At 42.2% G+C, this 24,659-nt stretch overlaps 1 protein-coding gene across 1 annotated transcript; it reads right to left on the bottom strand.

The window, feature by feature from the left end:
- NEK9 (NIMA related kinase 9) lies at nucleotides 1-24,659 on the bottom strand. Its single transcript, XM_079971887.1, has 22 exons — nucleotides 23,851-24,659; nucleotides 21,526-21,703; nucleotides 20,787-20,842; nucleotides 18,897-18,967; nucleotides 18,017-18,122; nucleotides 17,295-17,426; nucleotides 16,582-16,692; nucleotides 16,129-16,193; nucleotides 15,774-15,824; nucleotides 14,259-14,451; nucleotides 13,591-13,735; nucleotides 12,796-12,996; nucleotides 12,104-12,150; nucleotides 10,790-10,945; nucleotides 10,314-10,422; nucleotides 9,661-9,822; nucleotides 8,119-8,289; nucleotides 7,877-7,939; nucleotides 6,625-6,815; nucleotides 4,114-4,275; nucleotides 3,164-3,376; nucleotides 1-2,400 (listed from the first exon to the last, which is right to left on the bottom strand). The coding sequence occupies exons 1-22, from the start codon at nucleotides 24,037-24,039 to the stop codon at nucleotides 2,278-2,280; spliced, it is 2,895 nt and encodes a 964-aa protein (XP_079828013.1). The 5' UTR covers nucleotides 24,040-24,659; the 3' UTR covers nucleotides 1-2,277.

The raw sequence follows: 24,659 nt of genomic DNA, 5'->3' as shown, positions 1-24,659 counted from the left end.
TGAGTGTCAACATTTATTTAAACAGAAAACGTCAAACCATTCCACCATTGAACCTTTCAAAAAATAGATAATGACAAACTAGTTTTCAACTAGAGTGTCAGTGCAGGCATGTTTCACATTCCATTATAACAAATTAACAGCAATGCTAGCAAGAGACTGACATCTACAGAGCTAGCACTGCTGAAAGAAATGGGTCTGAAACTGCTCAAAGGCACACCTGGCCCATTTGCCCTCTAGCCTAGGGCAAGATATGTGTTTAAACTGCTTCTTTGGTTGCATAGCAGGGTTGGTGCATATATTATGGTCTGTAACAGGCACAGCTTGAACAGCGTGAATCCTAAGGCACATACATATATTGCTGTGGAGCACACGTTATCCTCATTATAGTATCTAGTACTCCACAAGATCCAAGGGGGAAATTGTCTGTGCATTTCACTTACCAAACGTGTAACACGGAGCAACTCCCATTTGCTCAGCAATACCTTGCTGGACAATATCCAAGAGTTCATTCTCTCTTAGTTCCTACATTATAACAGGACAGTCTCTACAGCCACAACAGCATTCTCATATAAAAATAATAAAACTGCTCCAATACTTTTGGAGACAAGATTATCGATCAAATAACACAATAACCTACGGTTCATTTGGTATTTTATATTCAAGCTCTTCTCCTTCCTCCACCAACAGTAAGGAAAGGCATACCAACACTATTCTTGGGGCTGAACAGAAGAAAAAAAATGTATCTAAGTCAGTTCCAAGACAGTATTTGGAGAAGAACCAGGTAACTCCTCAACAATGGAACTATTAGGGTAGGATACTCTAGCACCTGTTTCCAGCCAGAAAATGTTTATCAGTCTGATAATAGTTCTAGAAGAGAAAAGTGCATAAGGGGATATTAGAGACAAGTGAATGGAAGATTGTAAACTCCATCTATGACTAGCAAATAAAAGATAAGGGACACAAAATAGATACAGTAACTGTTCACAAAAGTTAGATTAGGGTATTATTTTCTTAAATAAGGAACAGTGGGAATTCCACTCCAGGGTGGGGAGTATGCAGAAGTGGCTCCCAGGAATCACAATTATGCCAATTACACCATTTAACAAAAGTATCAATTTCATCTTTAAGGTGAAAAGCAGAAACTCTATCTTCAGAGTTCGCTTATATACAGTTTAGAACTGATTAAACTAGAAAGCTTTGAATTGGTATATGTTAGTCTATTACAAGCCAAGATAGCTCAGTTGGTAGAGCATGAGACTTAATCTCAAGGTTGTGGGTTGGACAAGATGACCCTCATGGTCCCTTCCAACTCTACCAAGTCTATGGCTCTAAGTAATTTATTTGGATAAATTATTAAAGCTGACACTGCTTTCTTCCAGCTTCATCAAGCATTAGACAGGAAATGAAAATACTGATTTGCAGAAGGGGCGCAAAGCCAAGAGGCTTTCAACAACTCACTCCAGTACTCAAACTAAGATGAAAAGAAGAAGCAAATAAGTTGTGTGTCCAATTTCAATTTCACGTAGTCCTTGGCTGGCTTGAAAAATAATTGCAGTGAACTCTAGAACTACAGACTACTTGGATAACTGGAAAATACAGCCATTTAAAAAAAAGAAATTGTATCAGAACCGTACCTAGAAGTGCTAAGAAAAGGGTGACAGAGATCCTCTCCCTAACATCCCTTCAGTTAAAAGTTAAAAACACCTTCTGTACAGATTGGAGGAAATATAACCAGAAATGCATCTGCAGTGAAAGACAGATTTTCTCTGTTTCCACTTTCAGAGTAGTATTTTTCCAATGCTTCCCCTCCTACAAAGCTGATGTCCTGCCCTTTGACTTTAGGTTGAAAGCAACTTGGAGCATGACAGTTTGACTGTTATTGTTGGTATTCATTTTCTTTCCTTTTTCAGTCGCCAGAAGATGATGTGTCAGGGCTCAATACTGCCTTTGCAAAGTTGGGGGGGGGATTAAGGACATGCTATTGGAGCCATTCCTGCGGTGTGGCTACCTGACCTCAAGGGCAGACTGAGATAATGTATTTATAGAGAGGGCAGGCTGCTGATGTCTGAACAGACCCTGGCTTGAACTTTGGGCTCTGCCTTTCTCTAAATGTCCTCCTAGGTTCATAGCTTAGGGAGGAGCTTCCCCTCTTGCATACATGGACGCTGTGAAGACCCTGACCTTCTTGTTCACAAAGGACCTGAAGCCAGGAAACCTGCTCTCTTCATTCAAGTTAGTGTGCTGTGAAATTGGATAGATTCCAGTGAACTTAAAAGACTACAGGCTGAAGCGGCATGAGTCAGTTCCCAGGAGACACCAGGAGTCAGAATCCAAGTCAGGCTTTGGATCTGCTTCCATCTCTTCCTTGGATGTTTGTGTGGCTTTGGAATGAGCCTCAAGCTGCCCAGACAAACAAACAAAAATTACTCCTGATAGAATAAAGAAACACATTATATATTGCACATGAACTCTGTCACTTGGCTGTTCAGTTAAACCATGTCTGCTGCATTCGGTTATTGCACACATGTACAAAGAATAGAATAGTGAGGTTTAGAGTCGAACAACCATCTGCTCAGACTGCCAAGGAAGTGTTATTAAAAAATCTGCTGCTTCCCAGAGACCTGCTAATCTGGAACATATTTACGGGGGGCAGTCTGCCTCTACAACTAGCTAACAGAGCTCAAGTTACACTCCAGACATGGGATGACCAACTGAAAGGAAAAACAAGTGTGTTTTAATAATCAACTTTTCCCCATTATCAGCCTCCAGGGGTCTTCAGGCAGGGGAAGAGAAACAAAAGTGGAGTGATGTAAGAGAGACCCCATTTGTTTCTAGGTTAAGCCAACACTAGCATCCCCAAATGCTGCTGGTAAATGTGAGTCAGGCATCCTCCAGCCTTCCAACAAAACAGTCATCACTATATTACAGTCAACAATTCCTAGCCACAAATCCAACAAGCCCAAGGTTGTCTGAAGCTACTAGATTACTGCAGTATAAGCCACACGCTCTGCGTCTCTGTTAGCTTGCATCCAACTTTATCAACTGGCTGCTACAGCCTAACTTCTCTTAATCTAGATCTCAGCACCAATTCCACAGAACTACAGGAACATTAGGAATTACTCCAGCATTTAATATGTCATCCTTCTCACAATGGAAACCTTACCTGCTGTGACCCTTCTGTCCTCCTGGAGAGACTCTGGAGCTGGGCACTGAGACGGTTGGTTTGTTGCTGCAGCATCTGCTGGTCAGCCAAACACTTTGATATTAAGCCATGCAGACGTTCCACTTCAGTCTGCAGCAAACTGCATTTGCATGCAGTTGGTACCCCAAATGTCTTCTGCCCACTACAGGGCTCTGCTGAATCCAAGGGTTGCCGCTGCACAAGAAAGACAGGAGATTCAGGAATGAGCTTGTTTGTATGTACATATACAGGGTGAGTCTTTTAAAAGAGGCCCCGTGGAACATGTGTACTCTGTATCCACGGGCCCTCTTTTAAAGGACTCACCCTGTATATCTATGTACAATGTGAAAATTTTTCAAAGCCTATACTTGCAGCAAGCCATGTGTAGAAGATGAGAGCAAAAGTACTGAGAATTTAATACTAAATAATGGAAGCAGAATTATTGAATAAGTGATGTACTGAAATATTAGCTCATAGAGAAATCATTGTCAAATCTGTAGCTGCAAATGTCATATGCACTCTATTTTGAGACTGGGTAGGTTAAGACTACAGCTGTACCTGTTTCTTGAGATGTTTTCTTTCTTTAATTCTCCTCCTCAACCATAATCTGATTTCTTGAAATGAAGGGTAAAAAAGTGCCTTACCAAAGGTGCTCCTTAGGGCAAGGTAAATTAAATTATGAAGCCCTTAAACAGCATCAGTTTAATTCTCAGCAATCTGTCTCCTTGCTAAATCAATTGCTGCTGGGATTAATTTCTCACTGTTATCCACTATTCAGAAATGAAAAGACTACATCCTCTCCTATGTACTATCTCTCTTTCCCATGTAAAGTCTGTATTTATACCAGTCTGAATTATTATCCTTGCATCCTATTTCTACCATCAGCCTCAAACTGTCTTGAAGAGTTCCATATGTTTAGCAATTTACATTACCCAAGATCCTGCTTCAGACTTGTTATCAACATGTGTGGGTGAAGCCAAGTGCAGTCCCTTAAGCTCGCTGTAGGGAAGAGTTTCTTTGTCAGATTCTGAAGAGGCTAGGCTCACAAGAGAGGGGTTTTCAGGCATGGGGATGAACTCTGCATTCTCCAGCTCCTGGTTACACACATACAGAGAGAGAGAGAGAGAGAGAGAGAGAGAGAACAATGTCAGATTTTCTTCAGTTTCTTATCTACCTTTGCTGCAATCTGAGGAATATAAAAAAGGAACACAGGTGGCATTCTCTTTCTGTTTAGAAAATAGCCACAGTGTGATTCACACCTCAGTTAATGGCTCTAAGAGTCAAACATGTGGAGGTTTATTAAGATTTACTGATGCACAGTTCACATGTTTCCAAACTTTGTTAAGAGTGTAACAATTTTTTGATTTATATCTTTAGATTTTCTGAATTTCTGTATTTTTAATTTTTACAAGGTTTTGTGATTTTATGATGCAATAACAACATCCTTTATTCTTATATTTATCTTTGCTTATAGCTTCTGACAAAGGATTTTTTTCTCTAGAACACATTGAGCTAAATGAACATCTTATTCCAGTAAACACTGGAGCCTGTCTCCTTTCTGTTCTACTTGTCTTCGTGCTATTCCCCCAAAATATAGCATGTGTCATTGAATGTAACAGAGAGAAATTATGTGTTCTTGCAATATGTATCCTTCTATTCTTAGTGACAGACTGAATTCAATAGAAGTGGCAGAACTGATAAGCTGTACCTGCCTATTTGAGGCAGAATCTTGATAGTTTGAGTTTCTGCCCCAATAATATTTTCTTTGGGATGATTCAGTGGATAAGCTTTGTTCAGTGTCAGGATGCAAATGACTGCCAGATTTCATAATGTTTGTTTCATTGGCACTTACAATAGACTGCTGTCCAACAATGGCAAACCATGCTCTGATATGTGTGGATTTATCTGTGAAAGAAAGACTTTGGTATTGCAGCAATGATGGGCTGATATTAAATTTTAGGCTCTGCCAGTTTTACTTGCATTTCACTTACTTATCCTGCTGTTCAATTTTACAAGGGAGGTCAACAAAATGTATCCTACACATTATGAACTAATCTGTGCAGTCCTACAAAACTATTTTCTTGTTTCTATGTCGCTTTTTAGGGTTTTGGTACTTATCTATAAACTAAGGAAAATTATCTGAAATGGTTATGTTTTTAACTGCTTCAGACCCTTTTTTAGCATTATAGTCGTATCTCTGAAGTCAAACAGAATCCGTTTTAGAAGTCCGTTCGACTTCCAATACGTTCGGGAACCAAGGCGTGGCTTTCAATTGGCTGCAGGAACGGCGGACGTTCAGGTTCCAAGGAACCCGGAACAATTGGTTTATGGTGTTTGGTAGCCAAAACGTTCATCTTGCAAGGTGTTCAACTTCTGAGGCATGACTACACAGTGGTACCTCTACTTACAACTGTGACCCGTTTCAGGGTGCCTTTCACACCCCGAAAAGTCAGTGAGTAGAGTGCCGCTACTGCTCATGTGCAAAGCGCAATAGAGCGCTTCTGCGCATGCGCAAAGCATGCAGGTCGCTTCTGCGCATGCGCGCACGGCGAACCCCGAAGTAAACACTTCCAGGTTTGCTGCGTTCGTAACCTGAAAAGCCGCAATGTGAAGCAAACATAACATGAGGTATAAAAGAACAGGCACTGGATAAAAAGAGATCTCATTGATACAAAAGGCTAGATGGGATATATTGTAGCTTTAACTTGCTTCAGCTCAGTTATTTTTACTAGAAGCTAATCAGAATGGGAAAAAGGAATTTTATATCAACTTTCAACATCAGCTTTCAGGGCATTTACAAACAAAATGATAAAAAACCACATCATGAAAAGGAAAATATAAACAAAATGCCAAAGACAGTTTAAAATGGTTTCTACTTTAATCTTAATCTCTCAAGCTTTGAATCTGGATTTCTGAGCCCATTTATTGTTTATTTGTTTTAATTAGAAATATTTATGCACTGCTAAATCACATGGTATACATTGTAAAATTATGAGTTTGGAATTCAAAACCGATCATCCTTCTAATCAAGGTTTCTCTTCCTTCTTCTGAAGTGAGTCTGTTACCTGAAAAGCCCCACCTACAAAGCTATTCAAACTACGCCCTTAGAAGTGATTCCGGAACAGAGGCAAAATTTACCATGGTGTTTTTATGATTTGCCAAGAAAAGAACATTCGGACGAACTTTCTGACAGTAAGAGCTATTTGAAAAAGGAGCAGACGACTTCAGAAAGTGGGAGACTCTCCTTCACTGGAGATTTTAAAACAGAGGTTGGATGGGCACCTATCAGGGATTCTTTAGTTGCGATTCCTACACCGCAGATTCCAAAATTCAACTAAACTTCAAGGAGAAACCTCTAGCCCAAAAATTCTCCACCTTTATTGGAAAAATGCTATTCAGTTTTCCTGTACCCACTTTGCTTTAGGTGAGATAGAAATTGTTACCTTGCGTAACCAGCTAGGGCAGGAGCTACTGGCAGAACTGCTGTCTGCAACTGCTTCTGTTGCACTAATCCGATCCCCCATCCCATGGTCTGCTTCCATGGTTCCTCGGAAACCTCTGCTGGGGTCAGGGGTCTCAGAGTCCCGCTCGCTTTCCTCCTCTTCTCCTCCTTCAGCTGTAGAGCTTTGGGCCACTAGCAGAAATGGGTAGAGTATTAAAATCCTTAAATATTTCCCTTGTTCGCTCAGGAGCATTTTCAGCCTTGGGAATGCAGGTCTTGTCAAACCTCAGAATGGTGATGCAAAGAGAAGATAATCCAACAGTAAACAACATATGAGACTCAGGTACATCAGCTCACATAGGATCCTGGGCATATTCAGAACATACACACATATACCCCAAAAGGTTTGGAATTATTTCTTACTAGACACACAATTTTGGGCAATTGTAATAAATTATATTAATGTCCATACACTGGTTGTGGGGGGCATGGAGGGGAAACTAATTCACTGGGGACTTACAGTAGCTTAAGCTGAGCCAAAAGTTACCACTTTCTGGAAACGCAGACCCCTTAGATTTTTGTGATAGATAAACCTACTATATATTCTCAGACATTTGTCTACAAACTATTATTATTTCAAACGTAATAGGAAGAGACTTATTTTATCAACTCTGTGCCTCTTCCCCAACTTTAACTTTCACCATCTTATTCTTTTCTGGCAATACCACTTATCCATCTTCTTAGACTAGTTCTCCATATCCTGATTCAACCAGGTGGGCTGAACCAGGTTAGTCAAGGAAAAGAACCTTTGTGCTCTCCGATGTATGAAATGGGGGGGGGGGGGAGAGAGAATAAGCTACAAAAATAGAATAATCTACCAGAGGAGTTTTAAAAAAGAAATGAATGGGCTAGGTCAAGATGAGGTTTTCAGGTAGGAATGAAGGTACACTGAGTCAGCCCATTTGGTCCATCAAGCAGCAGGCAAGATGGCCTGAGAGCCACATGCAGCCATTGAGGCCTCTTTGGTGGCTCTTGGCAACATCACACACACACACACACACACACACACACACACACACACACACACCGCCCAGCCCTCATGCTGCCTTCCCAAAGCCGGGTAAGCAAGGAACTGGACTTGGGGAAGGAGACATGAGGGCTCTGACAGGGTCCTAGAGTCCTCCCACCTCCTTCCTAAAGCCTAGTTGGTGTTTTCCCAGCTTTGGCCTATTATTAAAAGTCTGATTACTTACCAGTCCCAATTGAGAGGCCACTGCTACTGGAGCGGAGGATGGTTTTAGAATTTATAACTTTTTCTGGAGAGAAAGAAGGAAAATTTTCTCAGACAAAGGTTCCAAAAACATGCTGACCTATTTCCTTAGAAAGGTTATCACCTACTCTTCCAGTGAACTTGTTACATTTTACATTTCCCTTATGATTAGAGAAGACAAGTATTCCTGAATAGGCTCCTGTTTCCCAACTTTTTAATACTCACCAACAATTATGATGGTGTGCCAGCCACGGCAAGATAAATCTGGGACGTAATGCAGGGAACCAAAAATGGGCCGAGGCCATGATGTACAAATATCAGAACTATGAGCCCTTTCTGTTGGTGTCATTGCTAAACGGCCATTTCCACCATTACCCCAGGCAAAGATATGGTTATCTGGGGAAGAGAAAAGTGTTATCAGTCTCAAGTCAGACACTCCAAACTGCCTTTCAAGGATTCCTATACAGCTGCATTTCATTCCACTCAAATGGCTCACCTTCAGTTGAAATTTTAATCATGCAGTCTAGAAGAACACCAGGAGACAGGGGTTGAGAACCTATTTTCTGCGAGGGGCCAGACTGGCACTTGCCCAGTATTCTGGGAGCGTCATTCCAATGGTGGGTGGGTGGAAGAACTCCTCAGAAAAGACAAATGCATGTACCTCTAATCTCCCATTGAAACACATACACCAGACACCTCTCAACTTCTCACATGCATGTACATACATGCAGTAATATACTCATACATGCACTCTCACACCAGGTACGCATGCATGCACATACACTCAGCATTTCTAACTATCTCCACTCCACTTCTTGGAAGAGGTGGCTGGAAAGATCCCTCTGCCTTAATTTAACAGAAGATCAGGGATTTTATCACCCTTTATTAGTGCTAAGCACCACAGCACTAAGGTAGGCTCTCTACCTGTTCTTTAGAGAAAGAGCAGACAGATGGTTTATCTCCAATCTTGGATATATGTTGTTTTGCACAAAGATATGAAGATAAAGATCAGGCAGAGCTATCTCTTAACAGAAAAAGACAGAAGGCAGCATTTCTACCCTCACCCCAGCATTACAGCGGCAGTAAAGGGAAAGACTGCCTTTTATTGTCAATGAGTAGCCAGAGGGCTTATCTCCAATTTTTTTTTTTTTAAATAATATTTATTAAAGTTTTAAAGGTTACAAAAAGAAAAAAGAGAAAACACCAAGTTAGGCAAAAACTAGACAACACATCACAATAAGAAAGAAATTTTTTTTATAAAAAACAGAAAACAGAGAAATAGGAACAATTAAAAAAACACAACAAACCTTCCCATAACTTATCTTTCATTTGCTTGTTTCCTTGACCTCCTCACACCTCCCTTTTTTGTATTCTAGTTCGGTTAGCTTATCTCCCATCTTAGTGCTGTAGTGCTTAGAATGAAGATTAGATATCCCTTTTACCGCCTCACACCTGACATCACAGGTCATTGGATGTTTGACAGGTGCGTGAGGCTTGCACAAAACAGCTTGGCAAGCCAAAGGGAGAGGTCTGGCAGGCCTACTTAGGCCAGAGGTTCCCAACCTTCCCAACCACCAGCATATGGCACTCCTGCAGGAACATTATGTTTTGTGTTATTTTACTACAATTATTGTTAGACAACAAAGTTCCTCTCCTCTAATGCAGTCGGGATGTTATTCTCCTCCAATATTGCAGGTAGCCACCCTTGGCCCTCTGTAGATGCTGCTTACAAAAAATCATGGCCAACTCACCAGCACCAACACTCACCATCAGTAGCAGCTATAGTGAACTCATCACCACAGGAAACCCTGATGACCTGCTTCCCCCCAAGAGGTCCTCCTAGCAGATTAATACCCAGACGTTTCTTATAGTCTCCAACACCCAGCTGCCCACACTTGTTGGAGCCAAAGGTAAGCAAACGACCCCGTTCTGAAAGAAAGGAAGAACAAGGCTCATTGTGGACACATCAGTGGCTAAGCTCTACTGGAGAACCAGACAGGCTTCCTCTTTATCTGATACATCACTGGTAATTCTCAGGTTTCAGATTTTTTTACTAATGTGGAACAAAGAAACTAATTTCAAAATCAGCATTGGTCCTGTTCAATAAACCTCGAATAGTTTGTGGAGCTTAAATTTTGAAACAGCCGATTTAAAATACAGCGCTAAATGCAAGGGTGCACTAATTTTAACAAGTCTGTACTTTATTAATTTACAATGTTTTCCAGTTGCAAACGGATCTATGTTCGCGAGGGATGTGATGAACAGATTCTGATGTTGAAACATACTTTAATTCCACTCTTCAACACTCAATCCATTACCCTGGTCGTTTGTTTGGGCCATTAAGCACCCCCCCACCCCAAGTATTTTACAGATTTTATTTTGTAAGAATGAAATACAATTACAATGGGATTAGATCTCACCATCTATGGCAGCTGTGTGTGTCTTTCCTGGGGCAATGGTGCGAACTTTGTAGAAGGAGAGTTTCTTGGCCAAAGTGAAGCAGGTGGTGTATGGAATTTCTTGGTAAGCCTAAGGGAAGAGAGCAGACAGTCCAACAAATCTATCCATGTGGTGCTTCACTAAGCCATAGTATCATACAAGTCCCTCCAAAGCAAACAATTTTTGCCTAGATCAAATTCTATTTTCTTGTACAGACTGCTCAAATACACCCAACCTGTAGCTGAATGTACCACACAAAACTGAAAGCAGTCTACTGCCAAGCATGGTATATCACATTAGTTTTTCTTTTCCTTCTATGGCTCCAACCTAGTACTCAATAAATATATTATGTTTCATTTATTAATGATTATTGAAAATAAATTCATTTTTATTAATAGATACGTGTTTGCTACTTCCAGAACTTTATTTCCCACGCAATTTGAAAATTACTACTCACATCGTGATTAATGATCCCTGAAGTGCATTGGTTCAGGCCCAGTTTGTTGAACTCATTCAGACCGCAAGCCAAAACCTTGCCTGCCTGTGTGAGTAGGAAGGTTCCATCACTGCCGCACTGGACTGAAACAATATTGGAAGTCTTCTGAATTTCTACCTATAGAGGAGAAACATGATACATCCTTGCAACAGAATACTGCAGAGTCAACAAGTAAGAGAAATGTTAGTTCAATAGCAGAGTAGATGCTTTGTATGAACAAAGTCCCAATGCAATCCTTAGAACCTCCACTTTTAAAAAAGGATGAAGTAGCAGGTGACATGAAAGACCTCTGCTTAAAACCTTGGAGACCTGCTGATAGCAAAAGTAAATAATTCTGGGCAAATTGGACAAATACTCCGACCTGGTTTGATAAGGCTCCTATTTTCCTAAGTGAAGACCAAATATAATAATATCTAGACTAGGTAGAAAGGAGATCCAGCACCGAGGGCCTTCTGGTGGTTCCCTTGCTGCAAGAAGTGAAGCAACAGGGAACCAGGCAGGGTGCCTCCTCAGTAGTGGTGCCAGAGTTAGAAACTGAGATATGAAAGCTAGGAGCTAAATGGAACCATAAACCTACACAACAGCAGAATGTCTAGGTGCTTTTATAACAAGAATACAAAGATGTAAATGAATGAACTGAAACTAAAATATTATGCTCATTTTTCACATGGTCTAGTCCAGGGGTCGGCAAGGTTTACCTCGCCTGGGCCAGTTCACTCCCGCGGAGATCGCTCCGTGGGCTGGATTGCGTCTGTGCAGATGCAATTTCTGGTGTCTGCGCATGTGCAGAAACGATTTCTGGCACCGCGGAAGTGAGTCCCTGCTCTGCGTTGCACCGGTTTAGCGCAGCGCGCGGGGACTCACCAAGTGGGCAGCTCATGGGCCATTTAAAAAACCCCCATGGGCCACTTGTAGCCTGTGGGCTGCAGGTTGCTGACCCCTGGTCTAGCCTTCCCCTGCCCACCTCCCTAATTTTCTTAAGAGGGTCTCTTCTCCAGTCTTCAGAGAGTAGCTGGAAGTGGGGAGGCAGAAAAGGTCCTCCTTTTCTTCCACTCTGCTGTTTTAGTCTGAAATCTTAGGCGCAATAAGAAGAGATCTTTGAATTACTTTCTTCCACCAGCTTATCCCTATTGATTATTGAACTGTACCAAATTCGTGGTCTTGAAATTGTTATAACTTTAGAAAACTGTCTTAAGAGAGGACATACTCCACAACAGAGCCACAGTGAACCTGTGTGAAGCCCATAAAGTATGGCAAAAGTCTAGTCAGTTTTACCTTCTGTGGGAGGCAGTGATCCTCTTCTGAATCCAAACCTAAGCGACCTGCATTTGAGAAGAGACAATAATGAGAAATTTCCTAGTGCTGAAGGCAGTGCCATAGCTATGGGGGGGATTGGGGTTTTTGCCCCGAGTGAAGCATCTAGAGGGGCGCCATTGAGGCTCCAAACCTGTGTGTTTGTACACAAATGCGTGGGGTTGTGTGTGCGCGCGCGCCAATCTGGGTTTTTGACCTGGGCGAAGCAAAGCCTAGTTTCGCCCCTGGCTGAAGGACACTATTGCAGATAATGACTTTCAGATTTAAAGCAGACTGTCCAGTCTGAGGAAACTGGGCTGCCTCATTTCTCATGTTCACAGATCCAACATCATAGATATGACCATCCATCTTTCCAGAATTAAGGATCCCAATTTAATCTGATGTCTTTCATAACAGTAAAAGTTGGATCTGTCACCGGTCAGTTACCAAAACAGTGCCTCTCAATTGCCTGTGATTATACTGTAGTTACATTTTTATTTCACACAAAAAATTATACCATTTGATTTTAAGAAAACATCTAAGTGGTTCACAACTATATAAAATGAAACTTGAGAAGGAGCATGCATGTTTTTCCTTCGAACGACTCTTATTGTGTGCATTTTGCCTCAGTCTCTACTGCCAGTATTAGAGACTGCAGACAGAAAGCCACATACCATATTCGCCACAGCCCCACGTGTAGACCTCTCGGTTTCGGGTCAGCACAGCCACATGGTTATCTCCACAAGAAACCTGCTCCACCGGGTTGCTGAGGAACACGGTCAGCTGCCTGGGCTCCAAAACCTCAGAACCAAATGCCTTGGAAACACCTATACAGCCATAGTAGTCTGAGCCGAAGGCAAAGGCTTGACCCTCATCTACATGAAAGGAAGGGACAAATGAGTAAGATAGAGATTCTGACTCCTTCAAACACAGGGAAACCAGTCTACCATGTTATCTAATTATCTAGATCAAGTTGGGTCAATTACATGCTTGGACTAATGTGCCCTGCCCTGCATCCACTAAATGATAGGGTGCCCCATATCTACACCGTGTATGCATATCACAGAGGTTACCATGCAGAATCTTTTTTGACTGTAAAACATGTTTTCTTCCTCATCTTTTTGTGTTTTATTGTATTGGTTTTATGCTGTATATAGATGTTGGTGATATATAAATGTTTAAAGCAACATGAAATAAATATTGATCTTGGGAAGCTGCACTAATTCCAGTGCAGCAGTACAGCAATTCCCTGTATTTACCTATGCCATAATATTTCATGCTCTCTTGCTGCAAAGGTCATTTTCTTTTTCAGCCAATACATATGGTATTTGTTTATTTATGTTTTAAATTTATGCATCACCCTTCATCCAGGGACCACAGGGTGGTTTACAATGTATATAACAAAAACAAGATAGCATTTGAGTTCTTCCACACCATTTATCTGCTGGTACATTTTACCTGCCTCTTACCTGTAATGCAGACAGTAAAGTCATCTCCACAAGACACTTGGCGAATGGCTTTGCCCTGCAGTTTTTCCACATGCTTAGGCTGCCGATAGGAGGCTTTGTCTCCATGTCCCAGTTGGCCATGCAATTTGGTGCCCCCTTGCATGTTCTGTAATATGCAGAAGCATGGTAAACGATGGTAAAGGATGCATCCTGGGAACTCCAAGGAGCATTATTAGCAGGTCTGATGCAAAGGAACCAAGTAACAAACTATATATACTTCAACTGGGATCCTGAGAGACCCATGTACACCTTCATGCACACACCGGGGAGAGTGCCCTATTTTTCTTTCAGCAACAGCCTCTCACATGTTATAGGGTGTTGCTGCACTTGTCTGAACCTTTGGGGCGTTTTCCTGGAGGTGAAATAACTGCTGCCATATACAGAAAGCAAAACAAACAAACAAACAAAAACCCTGTGCATGTTTTAGACCTTGAACTTAAGTAGCATAAACTCTTGAATGGGGAGTAACACCTCTTACAACTTTTTGCAACTTATTAACTAGGAATATCCAACTGTACTGACAATCAGTAGTGATGTGACACCTTAAATATGACTCATGCAAGATCCATTCTGCACTGCCTTCACACATTATCCAAGTTTCCAAAGTACTTTTCATACACTTCACTTACCACCCAAGTATAGAGCTCCTTTTCCACTGTAACCACTGCAAAATGGGTGTTTCCTGCACAGACCTGTCGTGCACTGCAGCCACTTTTAATGGCATCCAGCTTCTGAGGGGATGACTTCCCACCCCCCCAGACATATACTTCACTCGTGCGTGATGTCACCACAGCAATAGGAGCCTCGTTCATGGTGCTTGTTCTGTAAAACATGAGGTCAATAGGGGAGTTATGAAGAGTCATCACTGTTTAGCATGAGTAGCTTTAGAAGCCCTGAAATAGAAGACAAGCTGGAAGAAAATTAAATTCCCAGGTTCCAAGCAGAAACATTTTATATAAGCCTTAGTGGTACTCGTGTTGTTCAGAAGCCACATAAAGAGCATTAGAAATTTAAAGGTAGGGAACCTAGGGATAGATAAACAAAGGTTGAAGAAGATTACTCCAATCTGCATACAAATAAAGATCAGAATCCAATTTGATGACTCAAGGCAGGCTTTTGAATTTCCAGAAACAGTAGCATGAGCGAAGCTTCACAGTTAAAAATTGAAAAAAATATGCAAACACTTCAGCAACTTTGTTTAGAACATCAACATTTTGTTACACACAAATTTACAGCATTCCATGAAGGATAATCATCCACAGCAAATGGCTTTTATCTTAAGGAGAGAAAAACGTAGTAGTATCAGCAATGAAGTACAGTGGTGCCCCGCAAGACGAATGCCTCGCAAGACGAAAAACTCGCTAGACAAAAGAGTTTTCCATTTTTGAGGTGCTTCGCAAGACGAATTTCCCTATGGGCTTGCTTCGCGAGACGTTTTTTCCCATTTCCCTCCCTTTTTCTAAGCCGTAAGCTGCTAATAGCCGCTAATAGCCGCTAAGCCGCTAATAGTGCTAATCCGCTAAGCCGCTAATAGCCGCTAATAGTGCTAATCCGCTAAGCCGCTAATAGCCGTGCTTCGCAAGACGAAAAAACCGCAAGATGAAGAGACTCGCGGAACGAATTAATTTCGTCTTGCGAGGCACTACTGTATTTTTAAGTGCAGTTTGGTGTCAAGTCAATAGGTGGCATACAACTAAACAGTTCTGCTAGCTGCGCACAAAGACTTTTAGCTGCACAATGGAATTTCCCCACCTTCTCCTTGTGCATCCTCTGAACAGATTTAAGTGTCACAACAGGAAGAGTTGTGGGCAGGTAAGTTCCACTACGCAGCTAACTCCTTGCATTAGCAGAACTGCTTAGCTGGATGCTGTCCAATTCAAATCTGTAGAGAAGAATGGGCACAGTTTACAACAAGAGTGGAAGCTGCCTTCTTCCCTTTTGGAACTCAAGGCAGTGTACACATTGTACCCAGGTGGTCTCCCATCTAGGTGCAGACCAGACTCAGACCCGCTCAGCTTCAGCAAGGTGGTAGCCTCATGCATTACCTAAAAGATAGCATTGAAAGTGTGAAGCAATCAAGTAAGGGTGAGTACGTCTAGGGACCTATTTCCTTTAATTCCGCTGTACAACACACACTCCATTACCTTGGTCGTTTGTTTGGGCCATTAAGCAGCACAACTTTCTCTTCCATCTCCCTGCCATGAAAAAAAAAAAAGGAATCAGAAGAATAGCAACCATCTATTATTACAGCACTTCTGACAGGGGATTCCAACAGGCTTAACAGACACTAAATGCCATGCAGAAGAATCCTACCTAATCCTACTAGATGGCCCTCAGGGTCCCTTCCAACGCTATGATTCTAAGATGTGCCTCATCAGTCAATGGCCAAAGTGAATGAATGTGGGAAGCATTGACATGACTAGTAGGCTGCACAAGCTTCTGTAGCTCTCTCCCAAACAACATGGCCCGTTCATGTCCAAGGAATGTACAACTCTTTACCTCCTGTGCTTGCTGATCAGGGGACTCTCAAGCAGCTCATCAGCAGTCGGCCTCTTCTCAGGATCCTGAAAGAGGTGAGTGACAGGTCACTCCCTAAGGAAAGGGATCATTTTTCAACAATTAAGTCTCAGGGCAGATTAACTAACCACATTCTTATGGTCTTTACCCATTTCCCCAAAACACAGAGAATCAAAGGAATATTAAAGTTAGCAGAAAGTGTCAAGTTAAAGGCCACTGTAGATTCTTCACTTCAAATACAAAGGTATTTTAACAGTTTCTAAGCTGCTGCAGATCTTGGGCAGCCAAGAACACACATTCTGCAGAGCCCATACACAAGGATGCCCAGAAACTTACATATCCAGTCTTGTAATTAATACAAGGCATTTACCCCACTTTCCTCTGAAGTTGTGTCACTGAGGCAGCAAAGTTGAAAGAAAATTGTATCTCACCAACCTGATCAAGGCAGGAGTGGACCATGTGGATGAGGTCCAGAGAATAAACACTGGAATCTACCTCCATTGCTCGGTTCCCTTGCACAATCTTCACACAGAGATTCAAGGGATTCTAGAAGGGAAATAGTGTGATCATTCAAGTGCATCTGGAGAACCTGTTTAAGAAGATGTCCTGTGGATCTGCATTATATTCTCTCTCTCTTGGATTGTTTCAGATGTTACGTACTATTGGAACATAGCTCTGTGGCAGAACATTTGCTTTTCATGCAAAAAGTTCTAGATTCAATTCAAGCATCTCCAGGTAAGGCTGGAAGAGACTCCTACCTGAAACCCTAGACAACCACTTTCAGGCAGTGTAGAAAATACCGAGCTACATATAGCAACTTTATGATTCAATAGAAGACAGCTTCCTATACACTTTCTAAATAGACTCAGAACATCAGCAAGGGACAATTTACTGGGTGATATCCAAGTAAGTCATATTCAGAACCACTTAAATCAGTGGACTTGTTATTTGGGTCCATCAATTTCAGTGGGTCTAATTCAAGCATGATAATCATCCCTGAACAGGAGATACCCAACTGACCTACAGCTCTCACTGTAACACATTCTTCACAACTGGGGCTCCCTCTCGCTCTCTCAAGCACACACAGAACATTAAAAATGACTAAAGGAAATTATGTAGCGTTAGTGACCAGCATAGGTGTGACTTACTGTTGCATCAAAGGTTCTTTTCAGTGTGAGGAGCTCAAAGGCAACACAACCAACTGCCCAGATATCAGATTTGAAGTTGTATTTTACTCCCTGGCAGAGCTCTGGAGACATGTAGTACGGGGTTCCTACCAACTACACAACAGAGCAAAAATGTTAGAGATAGTCTGTCCAACTCCTTGATACCAGTGGATCAGACACAGTTCATTGTTTTCCCTGCAAGTGCTAATTTCTAGTCATTTTTTATAAGAACACCCATCTCCCAGACATGCTTATATTGTGTTTCAGCATGCAAAGTAAAAACTTAAATACTGGATTATAAGACATCTTCTATTCTCTTTCTGGGCTGGCCCAATACTGTTTTGTCACTAAAGGCAGAACAGAAAATGCCACTCCAACCCTCCCAATGCCTCTGCTGCACACCTACCGCCTGCATGCCCACGCCACCTGCTTCTGGGTGACAAACAGGTGCAGCAGCAACAGCATGACTGCATGGCTGTGGGCATGCAGAGGAGAAGGAGGCAGTAGTGGTAACTTACAAGAATGCTCCACGGAGGCTGGATCTGCTGCCCTTCCCAACTGAAGGGTTGCAAATCTGAATGAATACATATTTGCTAATAGCAGGTTACAAAGTAACAGGATACATTATATTTCTAACAAGACAATTCAGAAGTGGAGTAGGAAAAGAAGCAAACAGCATTAGTTTCAAAGTTTCAGACACTCACTGTTTCAGCCATCGAGTATTCAGAGTTCAGCTTTTTTGCCAAACCATAGTCACCCAGTTTTATAAGATTTGCTTTAGTGAGGAAGATGTTCAATGTCTTTATATCTCTAGAAAAAGAAGCATTAAAGTGATGTAGTTCTTCCAGTCACCAGGTGTAGGACTCAGTATGCTGCTAATCCTCCTTTATTAATGTTACTGTGAAAGGATTTAACTCATTCCTCCCCACGCCTGATGTCACAGATTTTCATAGCCCTACAACAACTGGTGGTACCAAGGTTGAGGAAGACTGCACTAGGGTATTTAGTTATCTGTAGTATAGGAAATCCAATTTCTGTGCTAAGAAGAGTGAAGCAAATCAGATTGCTTCCCTTTACTCTACTTTTAGGATGGTATCCAATGCACTTGTTCCATTAGCACAAGGATTTCCATTTGCGTAACAAAACTCCCTGCCCCACACATGCACCCAGTGCCCTCCCCAATCTGCTCCAGTGGGTTGGAGGAACCCACAGATTTAGGGAGCATGTGGGAGGCTCACAGGGACAGCTGGGGAAATTTCACTGATAGAACAAGCATATTTAATACCGCCCACCATTTGTTATGATAAATATTTATTCCCTGTCATCATATCAAATGCCGTAAGCAGTTAACAACAATAAAAGTACCAATTACAATAAATACCAAGTAAAATAAAATGCTATTAGTAAAATGTTTAAAAATAACAGACAATTTAAAAAGGAACCACTGTAGATGCTCAAAAAATGCAGCAAGGGAAAAACTAACTAAAATGGTATTTGCAACAGCAGGCTATCAATACTCTCAAGCATGTTTTACCTTCAGGCATTAGGCCACCAGTTAGCCCAAGCTTCATTAATCACACCTACCTGTGAAGGATTCCTTCCCTGTGGATGCAGCTCACTGCTGATGCAATCTGAAATAGGTACCACACTACCATCTGCAAAGAAAGAGAGTTCACATGGGAAACAATGCAGGAAGTTTATTTTAGAAAGATAATTTTATTATTCCAATATGAACAACTCAGTGTTGAGATCTTTTTCAAGGTGTAATCTTTCCAGGATAACGTGGTCTCCATGGTGTAAAATGACAAGTGCTTGTCTTTTCACGATATAGTTTATTCCAGCAAATGAAAATGTTTAATTGTAAAGGCTACTGCCAGAATCTGTCAGTTACAAACACTTGTTATATGCTTTTGAGTTTAGTTTTAGCTTTTATAATTGTTTTAATATGATGGTTTTTAGAATGCTTTAAATCATTTTGAGCACTAATTCTAGATGCACTTACTACTGGGACTTACTACTGAATAAACATGCAAAGTATTGCACTGTCAGCTGCTGTAAAGATGACTAACAAATTTATAAATTAAAAAAAAATCAGTAATTGCATGTATTATTCTACTTACCAAATTTAAAAACTAGATTAAGGATATTGAAGAATGTAAATGCTTTTGTTCCTTTAAAAAAATATAGAATGGAAGAGCAAGTTTGGAATTCTAAGCATACTGGCAGGAATAATCGGTTTCTACATTAGAGTTGCTATCCTACAATTTGCTGTGTAATTGTAGTCATGCAGATTCTTAAAGCTCTTAATAATAAGCCAAGGGCAACCTGCAGAAAACTAGTAATAATAGCTAACCACAGTTAGGCTGCAATCCTATATATACTTACCTGGCAGTAAGTACCACCAAACACATTAGGTTTTAATGCTGAGTAAACATGCACAGGGATTGCTCTGCATAAGAATCCTACAGATCGACACTTACTGCACTACTTACAAGCCATGTTTAGAAATATGGGCTGAACATCAGGCCAAAATAAAAAACTAAAGAGAGACAAAGACTGTGAAACCGCAGAACTAATTACCATGGCATGGCAACCCCTCTGCCTCCTCCCATGTGTACTTTCCCATTCCACAAGATCCTTAAGCACAACCTTGTTCTTCATGCTCTCATTTACTAAGACAAGTACCATTAGAGAATGGAGTAAGATCTTTACAAAGGTTGTGTTTACACCCTGGAGCTCCCCTCCCAAGTAAGCCTTGCTCCCTAACTGTACTCTTGTCATACAGTGAAGAACAGTTCTGCTACTAAAGAACTTTGTTCACTGCATTTCTGCTGCTGACTTTTCTATGTTATTTTTAATTGTTCTCAAAATTACACTAACTGTTTAATTAACTTTTTTTTTAAGACAATCTTTTTATTTATTTACAAATAAAATGTAACATTCTACAAGATTATCTGTATATTAATGAACAATCCCAGAAGAATACCATTCCATGGGGACAGGGAACAAAAGACCTGGACACCACTGAAACCCAAGTACAGTGGTACCTCGGGTTATATACGCTTCAGTTTACAGACTCCCCTAACCCAGAAATGTACCTCGGGTTAAGAACTTTGTTTCAGGATGAGAACAGAAATCGTGCTCCGGTGGCGTGGCAGCAGCAGGAGGCCCCATTAGCTAAAGTGGTGCTTCAGGTTAAGAACAGTTTCAGTTTAAGTACGGACCTCCAGAACGAATTACGTACATAACCCGAGGTACCACTGTAACGTCTTTATTCTTGCTACGTGATCAACAATGAATAATCAAAGTGTTCTGTTCAAGATTGGAACACCAAGAAAAGGCTGATTGTTTCCTGGCACAAGTGATGCAATTTGCTAATACTATAGCAATAAGCATGAAATAAATACTGGGAAAATGTGGCACATCAAACAGTACTAAACTCTGTTCTGTTTCTTCTCAGTTTGTTCAAGTTACCTCTTCCTCAAACAACTTGTCTTTCTGCCGCAGGATCTTATCATAGAGGTTTCCCCCTGCAATTAAAAGAGAGAAATGCTTACCTATCGATTGTAAATGTTCTATTAGCATTTACCAGAAATCCTCCAGGAATTTGCCATTTTCCCAAGCTTTTTCATTATTATAATTATCACCTGCTCTTTACCCTAAGCATCCCAAGGCAGGTTACGACAATCCAAAATGCAGTTTTAAAGTATTTAAGAACTTATAATTAAAAAATACAATCATAATCTTTTGGTTTTTTTAAGGGTAGGTTCTGAAAATGCGCATCTCAGGTGTCAAAGGCCAAGGCAAAGAGGTGTGTATTTCTTATTCACTGAAAGCTGTATAATGAAGTTGGTAGATAGATGCACCTCTGTGGGGAGGGAGTTCTGTAACTTAGGGGCTGCCACAAAGAATGCCCTCTTTCAGGCTTCCCCTGCAAGATTCTGCAGATTTGTATCTGATTTATTGAGCATTTAGTGCCTCACCTTTCCTTTAGCTATTTCTGTTTCCCAAGTTTCTTCTTCCCACAAATACATTTTAGAATATGTATCTGCGAAACGTAAGTGGCAGTTCTCCAAGATGACTCTGGTTTGTGTTAGAACTGTCACTAAAGCCTGCCATCTATAAACAAGACAAAGTGATTCTGCATTTCATCTTCCCCCACAGAACCTAAGATGGAAGAGATGCCTGCTGTTTACAAGACAAGAGTTCTCACCATTACAGTATTCCAGTTCAATCAGAAGTGTAGTGTTATCCATGAAGTGATTGTAATAGGCAATGATGTTGTCATGTTGCAAAAGTGCAAGGATAACAATCTCATTCAAAGCATCACGGCGTTCTTTTTCTGACAGTCTTGTAAGATCCACTTCCTTCCACACTACAAGTGAGTCATCCTGGAATACAAAAAATCTAGTTAGCTAAATGCACGTTTAATTTCTTACAAGGTATCAATCTTTTTTGCATTCACTTTCAGATTTAGTCGGAAAAATTCTCTATGGGCATTTCCTTATTTCTGATGCCAAAAATCGCTATCTACAACTAACACTCTCTTCCTTTTGAAAAATTATCAAATAGCATAAACTTTTCAGAAGAAAGGTTATTGTTATTTCATACACAACTCCACACAAACACTGTCTAAATTCGCTAACAAGAATTGATTAATTCATAGCACTTGTCAGATATTCCAGCAACAACATTATATTGAAAATGATATAAAAGCTTGGGAGTAATTAGTATTATATCCTTGAAGCAGATTCCTGATCATTCTATGGTTTTATCTAGGCAGTCTATTAAGTGGGTTATTTAACTCCCTGAAGCTGTAGCAGAATATGTGATCAGGGGCCTTCAGGTTCTCTGTAATGCCATATTAAAAATATATCACTGACTGAACTGTGCCATCAAGCTTCCTTTTCCGCACAGGGAATGCTGGTGAACTGCCCTGAGATCTTTGAATGGCGGTATATAAATTAAATCAATCAATAAAGAAATAATAACCTACCACTGTCAATGATGCAAAACAATTAATAAAATGGAAATGTATTAAGGGAAGAGTTTGGCTGATATTCAGGAAAGTGACAGAAGTGGGCATTTCTACCTCAACCTCCAAAAACCACAACTACACATCTTCGGGTCCTTTAAATTAACTGGGCCCTGTTAGCCTTTTTGCTGAGGAAGCCAATGATATATGTACCCTTTCACAATCTATATAGCACTGACTAGGGTTGCCATATTTTGAAGAGCAAAAAAGAGAATGCTATGATGGCTATTCAAAGCAAAAAAATGCATTTTGTCTCAAATCCCACCCCTGAAAAAGAGGGCATGTCCTAGAAAAAGAGAACACATGGCAACTCTACCACTGACTCACCAGCTCTGCAAAGGTTAGTGTCTATATGGGTGCGAAACTTATAACCTTGTTTAAGACACTTTCCTTAAAAGTTGTGCTTGTTTTTTCTGTCTATGACTATCCTTTGTTATCAGCCTCCGTGCACTGTAAATGATATGCCTGGCATATCCTTGCAGAAATATGATGCAGCTCTACAGCTGCCTTCTCCCTCTTCCATCCTGTCATTCTTTTTATCCCTGTACAGGAAGCTGTTTGAGAGGAAATATCACCACTACATCCTTGTGCCACATTTCATTTTCAGCTACCCAAATTCCATCAGCTTCCAAATGCCAAATTAGAACTGGGAATTAACAACTGGTATCAATGGAAGCAACTCTCCCACGCCAAACAAAAGCTTCAATTTTAGTTGAGATCATGGGCTGGGAGAACAGCGTTTACCCCTTTCCTTATGAATATCCACATTAACCAGATGACATTTTCAGTTAAAGAATCAATCACACAACTCCAATGAGGCATTTAGCAACAAGTGTCGTTTAGCCCTAATTGCAACAGAAGTTCCTGGGTTTTGCATAAACACCCTCCTGATTTTATCAACCCCTATCAGAGAGGCATTCTGAGGGGGCTCTCTTCTACTTCACACTTTCCAGAATCAAGAACTGCTTTGTCATTTACCCTTCTTCTGTGATAGCTCAGTTGGTACAGCATGAGGTTCTTTATCTCAGCATTGTGGGCTCAAGCCCCACCTTGGGGGAAAAAGTCCCTGCATTGAAGGGGTTGGACTAGATGACCCCCCCCCCATGATCCCTTCCAACTTCGTGATTTCCGAAGTGTTAACTTGTGTCTTCCTTTGCGAACAACCCCCTGAAGAATTGTTCACACTTTAGCCTAAGTATTTGAGCAGACGCTATTTGGATGCATGACCAAAGTTTGCTTGCTTGCTTGCTTGCTTTCCTGGCTGGGTGTCTGGCGTCTTCGAACATCTGCAGGATATGTCAGTGACAAGGGAGGGAGGGAGGGAACCCCGAGGGGGTGGCTATCTAAGGAGCATTTTGTGTCCAATAATGCTGCCTTCCTTCTCGGGGTTAGAGCTGGGATTCAAACTACGGGGGAGGAGGGGAGCCTCTTCAGCCAACGCGCCCGGAGATGGGAGGAGGGAAAGAATGGCGGGGCGCGGCGGCGGGGCGGGCGCAGATTTACCTCGGTCCGGCGGTACAAGGTGGCCTCTCCGAAGGCGCCCCGGCCCAGGACGCGGATGGGGGCATAATGCAGCTCCTCTTGCTCGCCGCCCAGGACAGGGCCAGGCCGGGGGCCGCTCCTGCCGGAAGACTCGTTGTCGAAGTCGGAGTTGATGGAGTCGCAGTGCCGCTCGTACTCGCCCAGAGACATGGCTGCTGCTGCCTGCCTGCCCTGGGGCTGAGGAAAAGGGCGCCGAGGCTTCCCTGCCGCAGGGCTCGAGCGCCAGCCGCGGCCCCGCTGCTGCAAGGGAGACGGTGGGCAGGAGCAGCAGCAGCAGCAGCAGCAGCTTCCTGCTGTGGCCTCAGACGCTGCCGCGGATTCCACGGGGCTCCGGCAGTGCGCACGCGCGCGCCCCTCTCGCGGCCTCAGAACCAGGCGAGCAGCAGGGTCCCGTCCCGTCCCCCGTCCCCCACCTCGGGCTGCCCCTTGCCTTCCTTCACCGGCTTCCCGGAGGCCCCGCGGGCCCCCTACGCTCCATGTTGGCGGCTTCTCCCGACCCGGAACCACTTCAAGCCCAGGCGCGGCCTCGCGGCAGGGAGGTTCGCGACAGGCCGTTGGCGAACCAGGCGCGAGGGAGGCCGAGGGGAGAGCCACGCGGGGAGCTGGCGGGAGCAGCGCCTCTGAGGCGGCGTCTGTGCTGCGGGGTTGTCGTGCGCGCGCCTCGCTTGCATTTCAGAAGACACCGTCGGCGTCCCTGCCCGAGCCCCGGGAGGCAGCTCGCCATTGTCCCTGCTCTAAATAAAATGATGGGGCGGCTGTTGCTTCGCGGG

Source organism: Podarcis cretensis, assembly GCF_951804945.1.
Source record: "Podarcis cretensis genome assembly, chromosome: 1".
Lineage (NCBI taxonomy): Eukaryota > Metazoa > Chordata > Lepidosauria > Squamata > Lacertidae > Podarcis > Podarcis cretensis.
Note: the sequence above shows the minus strand (reverse complement) of the source record. Positions and strands in the feature narration are given on the sequence as shown.

Excerpts from the sequence above, each read along its gene's own strand:
- NEK9 (XM_079971887.1), bottom strand. The coding sequence starts at position 24,039 with ATGTCTCTGGGCGAGTACGAGCGGCACTGCGACTCCATCAACTCCGAC. Across the intron at positions 8,290-9,660 it reads CACTATAGCTGCTACTGATG|ATAACCATATCTTTGCCTGG; the intron begins GTGAGTGTTGGT and ends TCTCTTCCCCAG. Across the intron at positions 2,401-3,163 it reads GGACAGAAGGGTCACAGCAG|CTTGAGGCTCATTCCAAAGC; the intron begins GTAAGGTTTCCA and ends TTGTCTGGGCAG.